At 48.7% G+C, this 16,226-nt stretch overlaps 3 protein-coding genes across 4 annotated transcripts in view; 2 read left to right on the top strand and 1 right to left on the bottom strand.

Moving 5' to 3' along the window:
* The window catches only part of DDX42 (DEAD-box helicase 42), a 46,179-nt gene extending 42,996 nt beyond the window's left edge, over positions 1–3,183 (top strand). Inside the window, exons 17-18 of the mRNA XM_012443849.2 lie at positions 746–841; positions 1,578–3,183. Of these exons, the coding sequence (XP_012299272.1) occupies positions 746–841; positions 1,578–2,270 (789 nt within the window). The 3' untranslated portion in view covers positions 2,271–3,183. The remainder of the gene's footprint in view (positions 1–745; positions 842–1,577) is intronic.
* A 132-nt stretch (positions 3,184–3,315) lies between these two features.
* Positions 3,316–10,566, bottom strand: FTSJ3 (FtsJ RNA 2'-O-methyltransferase 3). The gene is made up of 20 exons (XM_012443850.3): positions 10,399–10,566; positions 10,124–10,229; positions 9,769–9,815; positions 9,568–9,647; positions 9,050–9,149; positions 8,760–8,954; positions 8,566–8,681; positions 8,356–8,460; positions 8,177–8,277; positions 7,871–7,951; positions 7,631–7,780; positions 7,379–7,514; positions 5,872–6,056; positions 5,610–5,727; positions 5,253–5,530; positions 4,956–5,041; positions 4,768–4,867; positions 4,172–4,355; positions 4,003–4,097; positions 3,316–3,919 (listed from the first exon to the last, which is right to left on the bottom strand). Exons 1-20 carry the CDS (start codon positions 10,463–10,465, stop codon positions 3,727–3,729), a joined length of 2,523 nt encoding a protein of 840 aa, XP_012299273.2. The 5' UTR covers positions 10,466–10,566; the 3' UTR covers positions 3,316–3,726.
* A 398-nt stretch (positions 10,567–10,964) lies between these two features.
* PSMC5 (proteasome 26S subunit, ATPase 5) lies at positions 10,965–16,184 on the top strand. 2 transcript variants are annotated; one of them, XM_012443852.3, is made up of 12 exons: positions 10,965–11,066; positions 11,682–11,753; positions 13,529–13,598; positions 14,083–14,180; positions 14,361–14,417; positions 14,499–14,729; positions 14,994–15,120; positions 15,204–15,394; positions 15,493–15,591; positions 15,674–15,784; positions 15,892–15,978; positions 16,082–16,184. In XM_012443852.3, the coding sequence occupies exons 1-12, from the start codon at positions 11,043–11,045 to the stop codon at positions 16,133–16,135; spliced, it is 1,221 nt and encodes a 406-aa protein (XP_012299275.1). In that variant the 5' UTR covers positions 10,965–11,042; the 3' UTR covers positions 16,136–16,184. The 2 variants fall into 2 exon arrangements, with proteins under 2 accessions (XP_012299275.1, XP_064225350.1); XM_064369280.1 differs by lacking the exon at positions 10,965–11,066 and adding an exon at positions 11,269–11,469.
* Positions 16,185–16,226: the final 42 nt, after the last annotated feature.

Below are 16,226 nucleotides of genomic sequence, written 5' to 3'. Positions count from 1 at the left end.
AGGAATGGGTCAGGAATTTCCAAGTCCAGAGCTAGTTTTTCTCACAATCTGTAACAAAAGTACCCTTTGGGTAGCCTTTCTTAACTACCTGTTTTCTGTCACTTTGACTTCTAAGCCAGGGAAGAAAGCTGCCAGTATACTTTTCTGGAGCATTATAGTTAAAACTTGGCATCTTTGATTCCTACATTATAGTAATGATGATGATTATGCATAATAGCTAATATTTATTGAGCACTTTTTACGTGCCAAGACCATTCCAATCAATCCGATGTTTTAGCTCAAGTTCATCTTCACAACAACCGAATGGAAGTTAGTACAGATAACAACGCTGAGGCACCTAAGGTTACACTGGCAAGTGTTGAAGCTGAAATTCAGTCCCTCCATGGTCTTGATTCAGGGCCTGAGCAGTCACACAATATGCTATACGGGTGGCCTTTTTATCTTTAACGTAATTTTTACATAATTGGATGTGTGTATGTAAATAATACATGGTCAACTTTGGGCATAATCTGATTGCATATCTGATTAACAGGATTAATTCTTAGAATTTCTGGGTTGAGGGCATAAACATTTTTAAATGATTGTCACTGTGTCTTTTTCTCAGAAAGCATAAGTAGCTTTCTAAAAGGATCCAGTTTCATTGTAGTTCCTGCTTCAAGGTTTTCATTATAATGAGGCCCTACCTATGGCAGTGAGCTCTTCGCTGCTTATTTGTCCATCCTCATAGATATGCTTATCTTTTTAGGACCGAGGAAATAATGTAATGAGCAATTATGAGGCCTACAAGCCTTCCACAGGAGCTATGGGAGATCGACTAACAGCAATGAAAGCAGCTTTCCAGGTCTGAAAGAAGCATTTCATTAAACGTGCTTTCAATAGTAACTTTTGGGCAGTGACAAAAGGGCCTAGTTTTCCTGGTTGTAGCTGGGTTCATAGGCTTGTTGCTAGATTTAGGGTCTTTACACTGCTTGGATTTTGAATATAAACTTAACAGGAGCTTACTTGGAGATGCAAGTTGATCTAGAGAACCCCTTGTGCTGGTCTATTTGAGTCCCACTCAGAGCCTGGGATTGTCGTTCTGCAGCAGGATGTGTGTTCCCTCCCTTCCCAGCAGCCTGCGGTGTTGCCCACCTCCAAGGCGCTCACTTCTGAAGCAAAATGTACTGATAGTCACACTAAGGTGAATCAATAGAATGAGTTCAAGGCAGATTTGGCTGTCAAACTTAAATTTAGACTTTGGTGTAAAATTTTAAGTTTTCAGAACTTTTTGATTTTGAATGGTAAGTAACAGATTGTAAGCCACAAATGTGGTAAATCATAGATGCTTTATTCCAGTCAATCAGGCTATAAAAGTACATTTCAGAACACTGGGGTCCACCTCTCCACAGAGATCCACAAGTTTTCCTTTTTAGCACAAAAACAAAAGGGACCATGCTGTGGGGACATCAGGACACTAAAGTCATAGTGCCAAGATAGCATAGTTATAGTTTCTCTAAACCTCATCATTTGCCAAGTTGTATATTCAAGTTTCTGGAACTTGCTATTTTACCTACTCCTGATGTCTCTTTCTCTTTCAGTCACAGTACAAGAGTCACTTTGTTGCAGCCAGTTTAAGTAATCAGAAGGCTGGAAGCTCTGCTGCTGGGGCAAGTGGGTGGACTAGTGCAGGGAGCTTGAATTCTGTTCCTACTAACTCAGCACAACAGGGCCATAACAGTCCTGACAGCCCCGTCACCAGTGCCACCAAGGGCATCCCAGGCTTTGGCAATAGTGGCAACATCAGTGGTGCCCCTGTGACCTACCCATCTGCCGGAGCCCAGGGAGTCAACAACACAGCTTCAGGGAATAACAGCCGAGAAGGGACTGGGGGTGGCAACGGGAAAAGAGAGAGATATACTGAGAACCGGGGCAGCAGCCGTCACAGTCACGGAGAGACTGGCAATCGGCATGGCGACAGCCCACGTCACGGAGATGGTGGTCGCCATGGAGATGGAAACCGCCACCCAGAAAGCAGCAGTCGTCATACTGATGGCCATCGGCATGGGGAGAACAGGCATGGAGGAAGCGCAGGCCGGCATGGGGAGAACCGGGGGGCAAATGACGGTCGGAATGGAGAAAGCAAGAAAGAAGCTTGTAATCGTGAGAGCAAGATGGAGCCCAAGGTGGACAGCAGCAAGATGGACAAGGCGGACAGCAAGACAGATAAGACAACTGATGGCTTTGCTGTCCCAGAGCCACCTAAACGCAAGAAAAGTCGATGGGACAGTTAGAGGGGATGTGCTAAAGCGTGAAATCAGTTGTCCTTAATTTTTAGAAAGATTTTGGTAACTAGGTGTCTCAGGGCTGGGTTGGGGTCCAAAGAGTAAGGACCCCCTGCCCTTAGTGGAGAGCTGGAGCTTGGAGACATTACCCTTTCATCAGAAGGAATTTTTGGATGTTTTCTTGGGAAGCTGATTTGGTCCTTGGAAGCAGTGAGAGCTGGGAAACTTCTTTTGGCTCTGGGTGAGTTGTCATGAGGGTAAGTTGAGGTTACCTTGGGAGAAAGGGCCTTATAGGGCACAAAACTCACTCTAGGTTTATATTATACGTAGCTTGTATTTTTTACTAAGGTGTCACCTTATAAACATCTATAAATTGAATTCTTTTTCTTAGTTGTGTGGCCCAGCAGTCCCGTTTTTAGGAGTTGGCTTCTGTAAACCTAATCCATTGAATTGTTGGGAAGCAGTTTGGTAGGTCTAGACATTTGTGGGGAAGGGAGATGTTTGATTCTAAATGGGACTTGATGCTCAGGTCCCCAGCCAGGTTTGCATCCAGCCCTGAGACATGTAGGAGCACCTTCCAGACCCAGGCTCTGAAGATTCCCAGAAGTCACAGGGATCGAAGGGAAAGGGTGATCCTGGTAACTGTTCCAGGATTGCTCCAGGTCTGAGGTGGTGTTGCTAAATTTAAAATTAACGCAACAACAGCTTTTAAAGTGTCTTCTATTTCACTGTATTTTTTTTTAACTTGCCCCAATGGTAGAAAAGTCTTTTGCCGAAATGATTTTGATGATTTTTGTTCTATCTATCTTGTTTATAAAAGGAAAAGAAATATACAAACTTTGACTTTTGTGACTTTGTGAAGGTTTCTTTAAGCTGTGCATTCCTTTCTGCTTGCTCTCTAGTAAATGTTTCACTATCGGGACCTGTGGATTGTTTGTCATTTCTGTCTCACTATGAATTGCTACATATTAAACTGGGACTTAGAATAGTGCTGCACACATGTGTGTACTCGGATGTAGGGAAGTGCTTATTAAACTGTCAGGAGAGACATCTCTTCCATCATCTGGTTTTATTCAGGAATAGAATGGGGGAAGGCTTAAGAGTCCAACATGTCCAAGAATGGACTACATTTACATTGAGTGTGGCTCCAGGCTTAAGAGGCCTGGCCCACATGTCCAGGAATCATTGAGTGTCGCTCCAACATTGAACTTCGATTTAATGGTTTTAAAAAAGGGGTCATGGGTCTGTCAAGACAGTTCAGTGCTTTCACGGGACACCTCCCTTTAGGCAGGCAGGAGGACATCCTCCTCTGCTGGAGACCGCCATGGGACTTCTAGGTACCCTGCCTCACTGTTCTTCAGACAGCTGTGACGTGAGCAGGGGCTGGTATCAAGGGGGCCAGACTGAGCCATGCCACGCTCTTCCTCCTAGTCCCCATGCTCTCCTGGGAGCCTGGCAGCTCTGCTCACTTCCGTTTGTGTTTTTTCTTTTGTTCCTTGCGTTGCTGTGCTCTTTGGTCTTTCTTCATCCTTGAGTCCACCACCTTGAAATGACCTCTGACTCCAGCTGGCCGGCGCACTTTGCGGCCCACACCTTTTTTGGCTACAACGTAGGTGACATGGCGTTTCTCCTTGCCAAGCCCGGCCTTCTTGTAGAGACTACAGAGGGAAGAGAAAAGGTTAGAAGCTTACTTTCTACTGCACTTTTAGCCCTGTGTACCTTTGTGGTGTCCTCCCATTACCTTCGCAACTGTGCCACTTTCTCTCGTTCGGAGATGTCCACTGTGTTCACCACTGCTTCTGCCTTTTTCCTAGTCTGCTCCAGCTTCTTCAGCATCTACGAAGGGATCTCAGTCAGGTGACCTCTTCCCTATCCCCAGCCCCTCCAATATCTGGTGGCCCATCACTTACCCTCCTTTTCTTTCTAGCCTTGGCCTCAGCAACTTTCTTGATGGGACGCGCATTGATTTCCCGCCAGCGTTTCCGGTAGTGCTCCACTTCCTTCTTACCAACAGGCAACTGTCGTATCCGGTGGTGCTTTTCCTCTTGCACAAACCACTCCGGAAGCTCCCCCTCATCCTCATTAAATGTGTACCTGAGGGGAAAGGACATTAGCCCAATAACCAACACTCCAGGCTTTCTAAAGAAACTACCCAGCTGGGCATGGTGGCTCACGCCTGTAATCTCAGCACTTTGGAAAGCCGAGGTGGGTGGATCACCCGAGGTCAGGGATTCAAGACCAGCCTGGCCAACATGGTGAATGAAACCCTGTCTCTACTAAAAATATAAAAAATGAGCTGTGCGTGGTGATGAGCGCCTGTAGTCCCAGCTACCTGGGAGGCTGAGGCAGGAGAATCACTTGAACTGGGAGGCAGAGGTTGCAGTGAGCTGAGATGGTGCCATGGCACTCCAGCCTGGGCGACAGAGCAAGACTCTGTCTCAGAAAAAAGAAACTACCCATTTACCCACGAGACCCTGGGTCACTCTTGAGTTTCTGGCCCCTTTACCTGTTGAAGGAGTTATCTATGAGGTCTCTCTTGGCCTTTTTGGAAGAGGCAATAACAGCACCTAGAGCAAGTCCTTCAGGGTCCAGTATCCGATGTTTCACTAAAGAGGGAAGAAGAAAGATCAAAGCTCGATTCCCAATAGTGAGACCCCAGTGGTCTCCTCTCATTCCACGGTATACAGAGCTCACCTGGGTCCTCAATCGGCACTATCTCAAACCCATCATCATCTGACTTAGGCCCACGGCTTCGCTTCTTACCACGGAGGGGTTCCCAGCTGTGAAGAGGGGAGGACGAGTGATGCCACCACTCTCCCTACTACTCAGACCGCACTCCCACAGAATTTGCAAAAATCCTGCCACCCAGACTGTACCCCAGACCAGATGAATCAGGATCAGTATAGTATTTTTAACTCTCCCCTTCTGGAGCTAAGATTGAGAACCCCCAATTTAGAGAAATGGTTCAAGCCACTGCTTCCTATCACTTACCTCTCTTCATCCTCACTGCTACTACTGCTATCACTGTCTGAGCTGCCATCCTTTTCTTCCCCTTCAGGGCCAGTGGCAGCTTCTATCTCTGAAGAAGCCTCTGTTCCCTTAGGGGTTTCATTCTGGCACAGGGGAGACATTCTCTCAGTCTTCAAACTGGAAGGCGGTGTCAGTGGCTGTGGCTGCTGCTGTCCCTTCCGCCGGCTCTCGAACAACAGCTGGGCCTGGCTGATCTCCAGGGCCTCGTCGGCATCATCCTCAATCCCAGCAAAGCTGCCCTGTGATGGGAGAATGTCAGCTGCCCTTCTCCCAGGGAAGGCTGACCTCCCATCAGTCTTGCCTCCAGCCTCTTCTTACCTTTGAGAACCACAGGTTGGCTTGTTCTTCCTGCAGTACTGCCTTTTCCTCCAGTGGTACCAGCAGTGGATTCTCATTTTCCTCCTCTTGATCATCTTCCGCTTCAGCAGATCGCACACTGTAGATCCAAAGGAAAGCAGGAGGGGGCTCAGGGACCCAGAGTGCCTGGAGCCCTTGCTCCCTTACTTGGGCTCTGGCAGTACCCACCTAGTGCTGACTCAGAGTGGCAACATTCCCTCTGGCACACACACGTGCCCCTTACCCCTTTCCGTCCCTTAGACGCCGATGTTCCCTGACTCCTGCCAGCTCCTCTGGATCCAGGTCACTATCCAGAGATGTGTCATCACTATCGTCCTCAACATCTGACACACAGATGTCATCCCTTGGCAGATTGGACAGAAATGTGTCTGCTGCACTCATGTCCCCTTGTGTTACTTCCTCTAGTAACTGAAGTGTAACAGAAACAAAGAGGTAAAGAAAACATACTGTTTTTTCTGCGTCCCTCACCTCAGTCTATGCTCAGCAACACTAGAAAGAACACTGGCAAATCCATTATCTCCTTTCACAGACGGGAAAGCTCAGACCCAGGGTAGTGAATGGCCTGTTTACAACATCCTGTTATAGGCTGGGTTACTGCTCTCTTCCACTCAGCTGTCTTGTCTCAGTGGTAGCACAAATAGGTCTTAAGGAAAAGTACCCGAGCACCAAATCTTAATGTATTCTACAACGCTGGTTTTCTTTTAAAAATTAATCTCAGATGGCATCTCAGTCACCTCCTGAGAAGACCATCTACACAATTTGTTTCCACTAAATAAAAGGGGCCCAGCCAACATACATTCAACAGAACTGTTCCACTTAAACCAAGTGTCAGAACCTTTTATTTTCCTCATGGCAAAGATACTAGGCTGGGTATGGTGGCTCACACCTGTAATCCCAGCACTTTGGGAGGCTGAGGCAGGAGGATTGCTTGATGCCAGGAGTTTGAGGGTACAGTGAGTCATGATGGCACCACTGCACTCCAGCCTGGGTGACAAAGCAAGACCCTGTCTAAATAGAAAAACCCCCAACTACTGTTTCTTGAGTGTTTATCACATAGGAGGGATTACAACTGACCATCTTTATTCCTCACAAAAACTCTAGTAGGTAGGTTCTATTACTGTTTTACAGATGAGGAAACTGAGGCAGCAAGGGTAAGTGATAGTTCAGGCACTTCACACAGCTCCAGGTGGTAGAGCTGGGAAGGAAACCTGAGCCTATGTCTGCTCTAGGCCCACCATGCTCTACCGCCTCCTGTACAACAAAGATGACCTGATTATGACACTCCCTCACAAAAGCCACAGAAGTTCATTTTGCCTGTGACCCTGATTTTGTCAGGAAAAACATGTTCTTCAGTATTCAGTGGAAGAAGCCTAATGTATGTGCTCATTTGGTCTCAATGAACTCAAGAATGCTGCTCCCCCCTGATGAAGACCCTCTATTCATCTGTGTTTGTAACCCAGGTAACCTGGCTGCATCAACTATAACTTAAGTTCTTTTCTGATGTTCTAGTTCTACAACAATAAATGTACCAATAAATGTAGCACACCTATCCATCTTCCTAACTTCATCCTTTAAGGTTTGTGGCCTTAGACTCACCAAGTCATCTTGTGGTGAAGACAGCAACCACAGCCCATTGTTCAGGAACTTAAAAAGACATTCAACACCCCCCACCTCCAAACCCCCACAGAGATCTTCTGTCTCCTAAACCTGCAACCCCCATGCTGCCTCACCTGATGACCCCGGATGGTGCGCAGGGAGAACATGCCAGTCTCCCCCTCATCTGCGATGGAAACCCCAGGCAGATCCATCTTCAGCTCCACACGCTCCCGCTGCTTTCTCTGCTCACGCAACAACTTCTTTTTCTTTCTGGGGGTGGATTGAGGGAGTAAAGTTTCTATCCATGCCTTGCATTTTCTTCTCCCACTGTCACACGGAGGATCCCTGCATTGGGAGACTCCATGCTTCACCCCAGCTCCTCTCACCTCTTTAATTCCGCCACCTCCTGGGCCTTTATTTCAGCCAGGGTACGGTTCAGTTGTTCCTCCTCCTCCTCCTCCTCCTTAGAGGGCTGCTTTGTGGTCCCAGCTGTTGAGTCCTCCTCATCACCTTCATCTTCCTCTCCAGAGCTGAGGCTGGCAAAACAGTCCAAGGAGTTCGGTTATTTTCCCAACTCTTTCCCTCAACACCCCATCAACACCTGCCTGGCTGAGTTCCCTCCTCACCTGATGTCCAGTGCCTTTGCTTGTTCTTTCAGCTTCTTGGCCACATATCGCCGCAGTTTTGTTCTCCAGTTTAGTAGCGACCTGCCCCAGAAATACTATTACTGGTCTTGCCATCTCCCTCTTTGTCCCTGCCCGCTTCTGTTTTAGGCTCACTAACCAAATTTCAGGCTTTGGCTACATAAATCAAAAGGCTCAGGCCCCCACCCCAAACCTTTAGCACAACAACATCCTCTTCCCAGAGATCCAACATCATGGCCTTTCCCTGCCTCCAGGGCTCCTGGCCCCCATACCCACCCTACTGCATACCTGAGTTCCTTGCGCCCCAACACTCTGATGTCCTGACAGCACACCCGTATATCCTCAGTGGTGGCTGGATGCTGTGCCAACTCTTCATCATCTACCATGATCTGTTTGGGAGGAGGGAAAGGAGATTCTCAGGCCATGTTTCTGGGGTTACCTCATGTCCCTCAAAGCTGGAGACTCACTTCGCTGGCCTTGGAGAGGAAGTCAACAGGGTTGGCAGCTCGGACGAAGTCTGTGACTGAGGTACGGTGATAGAGAGTGAGGTCGCCCTCAGCATAGCCTTCGGCCTTAGGGAGAAAAATAGAGAAGGTTGGGCAGTCCCTTCTAGGGTATGAGGCCCAACCTCCCCAGAGTTCCAGGACCCAATGGTGACCCCATTCCCCAAAACACACCTTTGGCTTCTTCTTAGTTACCAATTCAGTAACAGTCTTAGCCTGAACTTCAACCTCCTTGAAGGCGAATTTGGGGTCAAAGAATTTACTGTCAACCTTGTCAGGAGCCAGGAATCCTAAAAATGACAGGATATGTTAAAAACTATGCTTTGGGAGTAGGAAGGCTGGACCAAGAGAAAGGAAGTGATGCCCACCTTGGCAGACCACAAAGATCTCTGCAGATTCATGGCGAGACGCTTGGGGCTTGGTGGCCTGGACACGGCGGAACAGCTGCTGAAAGATCCATAGCAGAGGCTGATAGTCACGGGAACGGAAAACCTTTGTGATGAAGCAGCCACCACGGGCCAAAAAGTCACAAGCCAAACGCAGAGCCATCAGTGTCAAATGGGCTGTAGGAGAGAGACAGCTGAGGCATGCTGCAGCCCAAGAGGGCATGCACCCACCTCCACCATCACCTGATCTCCAAGCGCCACACTCCCTGTACCTTGTGAGTAAGCATCATGGACCCAGCTAGCCCCAATGTTGGGGGCCCCATCATTTAGCACAACATCAACCTTCCAGGTCTTCAGCTCCTTCCTCAGGGCCTAAAGAGAAGAAAAGGAACTATGGAAACAGAAACACAGTAATAGGCCTAATTCAGCCATTTGTCCATCCAGTCATTTGTTGAGTGCGTATCATGGGCCAAATGCTGTTCCAGGCACAGAAGATAACATTAAACAAAAATATTACATTTCTACCTTCATGGAGCGTACAGTCTAACAGTGAGTTCACAGGAAAAGACTTCACTAAAGATCTCTGTCCTTCTCCCAATTCCAAACACCTTCATCCCTGACTCTAAATAAAGGCTGGAGTGGACACTATGGAAACCATGGGTCTTGTCATACAGATGTCAGGCAGGAACGTGCTCAAAACATGGAAAATCCTCTAAACTTGCTTCCAGAGGATTTTGGGGATCTGGATGTTTGCATATAAAAGGGAAAGGAAGAGAGAGACTCCTATTACCTGCCTACAGCGTTCAGTTGTGATGTCCTCTTGGAGAGTCACCACATTGGGGAGAGGCTTGATTGGAACCAGGTCCACTCCTGGAAGAAATCAGGTCAGAGTATTCTAAAGGGTTGCCTCAAACAGGGAGGAGAAAAATACATGACAAAGTACCTCATACACCCATCCCTTAAAACACAGAGGAGAGCTGTCCTCACTCACCCACAATAAGGCTGGATACAGGCATAAACTTGGCAGCTACCTGCAGCCTACAAAAAGAATAGAGATTTAAAAACCTAGAGCCAACCCTTTCCCTCTATTGGCAACTGACCTCTCATCCCTGGTGTCACGTGCACTGGCCAGAGCATGTCATAGGCACGTATTCCAAGCCTTTTCTCTGCAATCAAGAATGGTCCCCAAGGTTTAGGAGGGACCTATGCTCTGGGCTGCAGAGAAATCTGAGGCTGGAATTACTGTATTGCGAGAGGGGAATCCCGAATCCCGTCCTCCTGCAATGAAACGAATCCATCCCGGCTCTGAACCCAGAAAGCTGCCACTTGTGGCGAGTGTTACGTACCATCCCCCTGGCGCAGCGCACAGATCCAGCAAGGCTCGGGCTTTCTGCAGGAACTGAAAGCGGCGATTGAGCTGGATCAGCTTGAAAGCAGATCGGGAACGGTAACCTGGACAAAACAACCAAGTGCGTAGAGGGCTTCACCAACAGGATTTCTCTGGCCTCGCAAACCACCACCCGTTCTGCAGGAGAGGAACCCAATGGTCGGAAACTGGAAGCGAACCGGGCAGAGATCGCTCGCTTGCTCGCAGACGGAGCGAATCCGAATCCAGACTCACCCGTCTCCTTCGCCAAGTGATAAAACTTGTCCCGTCGGCTCTTGCCAACTTTGCCCTTCTTGCCCATGGTGGAATGGGGGAGTAACGCTCAATCTGAGGAGACAGTAGAAGTTGGGAACGTCTCTTTCCGGAGCACCAGATTCTACTTCCAGTTTCCCACTTTCCGCAGCAATTCCACCTCGCGCCCAGCTCCACACACCCCACATAGACACAGCGCCGCTTTCTCCACACTTGAAGCTGCACATGTAGGCAGCAAACGTACTTCCGCTTCCGTTTGCGTCTCCTGCGTCCCTGGCTCAAGGTTTTCCGCCATTTTGCGTGTGGCCATAGATTTTTCTGGATACTCTGTCCTCGGGTTTTGTAAGTTGAAAGTTGGGACCAGGGAGGCATATTATAGCACCATAAACATAGTTTCTATGAGGCAACACTGAGGCGTTCTACTCCCTCTTCATCCTTTTCCAAAGCCCATGAACTCGAGTAGCCGCCCCTCCCATCATGGTGACCTTAGTTAGTGCGGACTCGCCGCACACTCCGCCCATTGACCCGGAACTTTTGTCTGCCTAGTCGTCAGGTCCCAAGCCTTGTCTTCTGCGCCTGCGCTCCAAGACGGCTCGGATGCCGGCGGTCTCTGCTGAAGAGAGAAGATGGCGCTTGACGGGCCAGAGCAGGTATGGCGGCTGCAGTGGCGGCCTGGTGGGTTACGAGGCTGTGTGAGGAGCGGGTGTGATCTGAGTGGAGAGCGGGCGGGCGCAGGAGGGGCGAGTGGGTCAGAGGTGGCTGGACCTGTCCAGGCTGGACGCTGCCTGCGACCGGATCTGCTGTGTCAGCGCCGCCCTCGGTGAGTCAGGGCAAGGCTGGAAGAGGAGACACGGTAGAAGTGGAGTGAGGGGAGCAATGGGCGCGGGAACAGCCGACCCGCGGGTCGCAGGAGATCGGACGCCAGTCCTTCGGCTGCGTTTCACTGGCTCCGTCGGCAGTAATGACAACTCGGGCTTGTAGAGCGCTTGACGCAGTGCCAAGCGCTCCCGTGTATATCATATCGCCCCTTGGTCCTCCTAAAAGTCTTACGAGGTAGGCGGCGTTCCCATTCTTTTAATCATGAGAAAATGGAGGGTTCCAAGGGAGGGAGGGAGAGATTGGAATCCAGATCCCGAGCCTCCGAAGTCCAAACTTTTTTACTACGCAAAGCTGCCTGGTGTCAAGCCTAATTCAAAGTGCCCTGCAAGTGGCTTTACCCCCTCGGACGTTTAGCCTGTCGTTTAAGACTCACTCTGTGTCTTCAGATGGAGCTGGAGGAGGGGAAGGCAGGCAGCGGACTCCGCCAATATTATCTGTCCAAGATTGAAGAACTCCAGGTGAGGACAGACTCCAGCGGGAGCTAGGAGAGGACTTGGGAGGGATGGCAGCTGACTTCCACAAATCTAATTCCTCTGGGAGTGCAGTGGAAGAAGCTGCTGCTTCTCCTTTCTTGTTTGTTTCTTAGTGGGGTGTGTATGTCGGAAGTAAGCAATCTCTTGTTCTCCTCCAGTCCCACCCCTTTGAGGGTCCTAGTGTTCACAATTTGTTCCACATCTTCAAGAGTCAAATCTTAACAGAAAAAGTACCTCTAGCCAAAGGTCAACCCTTTTGGAAGAAGCCCGAATGTGTTTCCTTAGAAAAGGGAACACACAGGCTCAGGAGATGAGATTTATCACGAAGAGGTTGGGTCAGGGTGAAGTGAGAATGTGAGGAAGGGCATCATTGAGACGTCTGAACCATGCTCATTCCATGGAGACTGAATGAAAGAAACCGGGCAACCCGGAGCTCTGGCCTAAAGCACTGAACCATAGAGAAAGGACCGTTTATGTTGTTAGTCGACTGTTAATGTTGTCAGTAAGGATTCTAAGAGTAAGGTGGTGTGGCTTCCAGTAGTAAGCCTTACTGCATAATACTTTCAGGTATTATGTTTAGTTTACCATTTTTGAATGCTTTTTCATGTGCTTTTATTTGTTCACCTCAGTAGTCCTGAAAAGAAGCAGGGCAGCTGATGGGATACCCACATGCCGTTTGGTAATAGATCTAGATTTTTAAATACGGCTTGCCTTAGCTTTCCCTTGCTTTTGATTTGACAGCAGCTGGGCTAGAACTCAGGCTTCTCACCTAAAGATCTTTCCACTAGGTGATGTTGCCTTCCCGCAAGAAATTCCCTGTTACATGAGACAGCTGTAACTTTTCTCCATTAGATTCTGTTATTCCTGAACCAGTATTGGACAACATAAACAGTAGGCTGTTAGTGTTACAGTGTTATGTTACAGTGTTACAGTGGGCTATTAGTATTTTAACTTTGGACAAGTCCATGGATTTTCAATTTCGCCCTAACCCCCATTGACTGTTTATGTTGTCAGTAAGGCTTCCAGTAGTAAGGTATGGCTTCCAGTGGTAAGCCTTACTGACAACATAAACAGCAGGCTGTTAGTGTTAAGTGTGGTGTTACAGTGTTACAGTAGGCGATTAGTAGTTTAACTTGGGACAAGTCTATGGATTTTCAATTTCGCCCTAACCTCCTGCATTGTTCAGGGGTCAGCTGTAATGTAAATTGGATGGGGGAAAGCCACAAGGAAGAATTCTGAATTCCAAGTGCATTTGCAGGTATTATGTTTAGTTTATCATTTTTATTTGTTCACCTCAGTAGTTCTGAAAAGCAGCAGGGCAGCTGATACTATACGCATGAGCCGTTTGGTAACAGAGCTAGAATTTTTAAAATAGCTTGCCTTAGCTTTACCTTGCTTTTGATTTGATAGTAGCTGGACTAGAACTCAGGTGAGTTCACCTAACGATCTTCCCACCAGGTGATGTTTCCTTCTTGTAAGAAATTCAGTGTTATATGAGCCAGCTGTAACTTTTCTCCATTAGATTCTCTTATTCCTGGACCAGTATTGGACAAGCAGCCTTCTTTGATGGCTGCCCTAGGCTCTAGAGGGACTCGTGGAGGACAGGACAGGGTCATTAGGAACACACTGGAGAATCTGAAACAACATGCAGGTTCCCTATGCCCTTCCCTCAGCTCGTTCCAACCTGTGAGGTCTTGGCCAAGATCCTACCTCCTGTCTCCTGCCCTTGAGTAATGAAATTTGTCTCTTGTCCATTACAGCTGATTGTGAATGATAAGAGCCAAAACCTCCGGAGGCTGCAGGCACAGAGGAATGAACTAAATGCTAAAGGTGAGTGAAGAAAGATGTGAAGCTGCATGTGGGCAGTTTGAGCTCTGTCCTAACCTCCCTGCACTGTGTCTTCACAGCAGTGCTGTTTTCTCCATTGTCATCTAGTAGTTTCATGTGCATCTCTTTCCTGAGCCCCACTGTAACCTCCTTAAAGACAAGAATTTTGGCTGTGTGCGGTGGCTCATGCCTGTAATCCCAGCACTTTGGGAGGCTTAAGTGGGTGGATTATGAGGTCTGGAGTTCAAGACCAGCCTGGCCAATATGGTGAAACCCCGTCTCTACCAAAAATACAAAAACTAGCTGGGCATGGTGGTGTGCCCAGCTAATTTTTTGAGACTCCATCTCAAAAAAAAAAAAAGACACGAATTTTGACCTTTGGCCTTCCTTTAATAACTTGAGTGGTACTTAGCTCATGCATGTAGAATTGGATCCTGGGAGCTCCCAAGGAGTAGCTAGGTGATCACTGTGTCTGTTTGCCATCTAGTTCGCCTATTGCGGGAGGAGCTACAGCTGCTGCAGGAACAGGGCTCCTATGTGGGGGAAGTAGTCCGGGCCATGGATAAGAAGAAAGTGTTGGTCAAGGTAAAAGCAGCATGACCCCGGGACCAGCCCAGTCTCTGCTGCATTCCCACTCCTTTGTGTGTAGCCTCGGGAGACAGGGTTCTGTGTTCTGTCAAGGTACTGTGGGATTCTCATAGGTCTTCCTGGATAGGGTTAGTGATTTGGTGGCTGTCGGAAGGTCATGAGCCCTTGTTTCTTTAGGTACATCCTGAGGGCAAATTTGTTGTAGACGTGGACAAAAACATTGACATCAATGACGTGAGTGTAGCAGGTGAGGGGGTGGGGGTAGTGGGGTCAGCTCTTACTGCACCATTTCTGAAACTTGCCCCCTTCACCCAGGTGACACCCAACTGCCGGGTGGCTCTAAGAAATGACAGCTACACTCTACACAAGATCCTGCCCAATAAGGTGGACCCATTGGTATCATTGATGATGGTGGAGAAAGTGCCAGATTCGACTTATGAGATGATTGGTGGACTGGACAAACAGATCAAGGAGATCAAAGAAGTGATCGAGCTGCCTGTTAAGCATCCCGAGCTCTTCGAAGCACTGGGCATTGCTCAGCCCAAGGTGAGGAGCAGGGCTTCTCTGGGAGGGCCAAGCTGTACTTACTACCTTACTACTCCTGTCCTAGCCAGCCTGGCTTAGGCTGGCCTTTCCCCTGAAAAGAGTGGCTGGGGAAGTGTTCCAGAATGGACCTTGATTTTTTTTTTTTTTTTTTTTTTTTTTTTTTGGTATCCCTAACCTGTAGCAAGGGACCCAACACTTGGTAATGTTCACTGAATGAAATGAGGGGGGTAGCTTTCTGCCCTGACTCTTGCTGTTCCCCTCTAGGGAGTGCTGCTGTATGGACCTCCAGGCACTGGGAAGACACTGTTGGCCCGGGCTGTGGCTCATCATACAGACTGTACCTTTATTCGTGTCTCTGGCTCTGAATTGGTACAGAAATTCATTGGGGAAGGTAACCATGCCTAGGAACGTGAGAAAAGGTTAGGGGGTTAGGGAGGTAATAAGCTCCCTAACACCAGCTTGGCCTCCACACAGGGGCAAGAATGGTGAGGGAGCTGTTTGTCATGGCACGGGAACATGCTCCGTCTATCATCTTCATGGATGAAATTGACTCCATCGGCTCCTCACGGCTGGAGGGGGGTTCTGGAGGGGACAGTGAAGTGCAGCGCACAATGCTGGAGTTGCTCAACCAGCTGGATGGTTTTGAGGCCACCAAAAACATCAAGGTAAGGTGGTAGCAGCCTTGGGACAGGCCCAGGGAAGGCCTGAGTGCCATGCAGGCTGAGGAAGAGCTTAGCTGACCCTACCTGCTTTCTCTGCTCAGGTTATCATGGCTACTAATAGGATTGACATCCTGGACTCTGCACTGCTTCGCCCAGGGCGCATTGACAGAAAAATTGAATTTCCACCCCCCAATGAAGAGGTGTGTAATGGGCACTGCACAAAGTGGCTCTGGCTGTGGGGCTGGGCTGTGGGGCTTAGGCCTTAAACTCACCCATCTCCAGGCTCGGCTGGACATTCTGAAGATTCATTCTCGGAAAATGAACCTGACTCGGGGGATCAACCTGAGAAAAATTGCTGAGCTCATGCCAGGAGCATCAGGAGCTGAAGTGAAGGTAACTGAAGTACCCACCGAAAACAGGGCAGAGGCAGGAAGCTCTGGGCTTAAGGGCCACAGATGAAGGGCACAACAATGGGGCCACAACTTCCTTTTCCCATTCAGGGTGTGTGCACAGAAGCCGGCATGTATGCCCTGCGAGAACGGCGAGTCCATGTTACTCAGGAGGACTTCGAGATGGCAGTAGCCAAGGTACGGGCCTCCATCTTTGTGACCGTGTGGTGGCTCTGGAGCAGTGGGCTAGGGTGTGTGTGTGTTCATAACCTTAAGGTTCATTCTCTCTCTCCACCCCTAGGTCATGCAGAAAGACAGTGAGAAAAACATGTCCATCAAGAAATTATGGAAGTGAGGGAACAGCCTTTGTGTGGATCCTCCAATAAAGCTCTGTAGGCCCAGTCCTCTAGGACTCCAGTCTGTTCATGAGGGCTGCGCTGTTCAAG

This window comes from Aotus nancymaae, unplaced genomic scaffold (genome assembly GCF_030222135.1).
Source record: "Aotus nancymaae isolate 86718 unplaced genomic scaffold, 86718_ANA_hifiasm-v0.15.2.pri h1tg000089l, whole genome shotgun sequence".
In the NCBI taxonomy this organism is placed as follows: domain Eukaryota; kingdom Metazoa; phylum Chordata; class Mammalia; order Primates; family Aotidae; genus Aotus; species Aotus nancymaae.
This window is presented reverse-complemented; position numbering and strand designations above follow the sequence as displayed.

Excerpts from the sequence above, each read along its gene's own strand:
- PSMC5 (XM_012443852.3), top strand. The coding sequence starts at position 11,043 with ATGGCGCTTGACGGGCCAGAGCAG. Across the intron at positions 14,730-14,993 it reads TGGGCATTGCTCAGCCCAAG|GGAGTGCTGCTGTATGGACC; the intron begins GTGAGGAGCAGG and ends GTTCCCCTCTAG. Across the intron at positions 15,785-15,891 it reads CATCAGGAGCTGAAGTGAAG|GGTGTGTGCACAGAAGCCGG; the intron begins GTAACTGAAGTA and ends TTTCCCATTCAG.
- FTSJ3 (XM_012443850.3), bottom strand. The coding sequence starts at position 10,465 with ATGGGCAAGAAGGGCAAAGTTGGCAAGAGCCGACGGGACAAGTTTTAT. Across the intron at positions 10,230-10,398 it reads TCACTTGGCGAAGGAGACGG|GTTACCGTTCCCGATCTGCT; the intron begins GTGAGTCTGGAT and ends TGTTTTGTCCAG. Across the intron at positions 7,781-7,870 it reads GCAAAGGCACTGGACATCAG|CCTCAGCTCTGGAGAGGAAG; the intron begins GTGAGGAGGGAA and ends CTGTTTTGCCAG.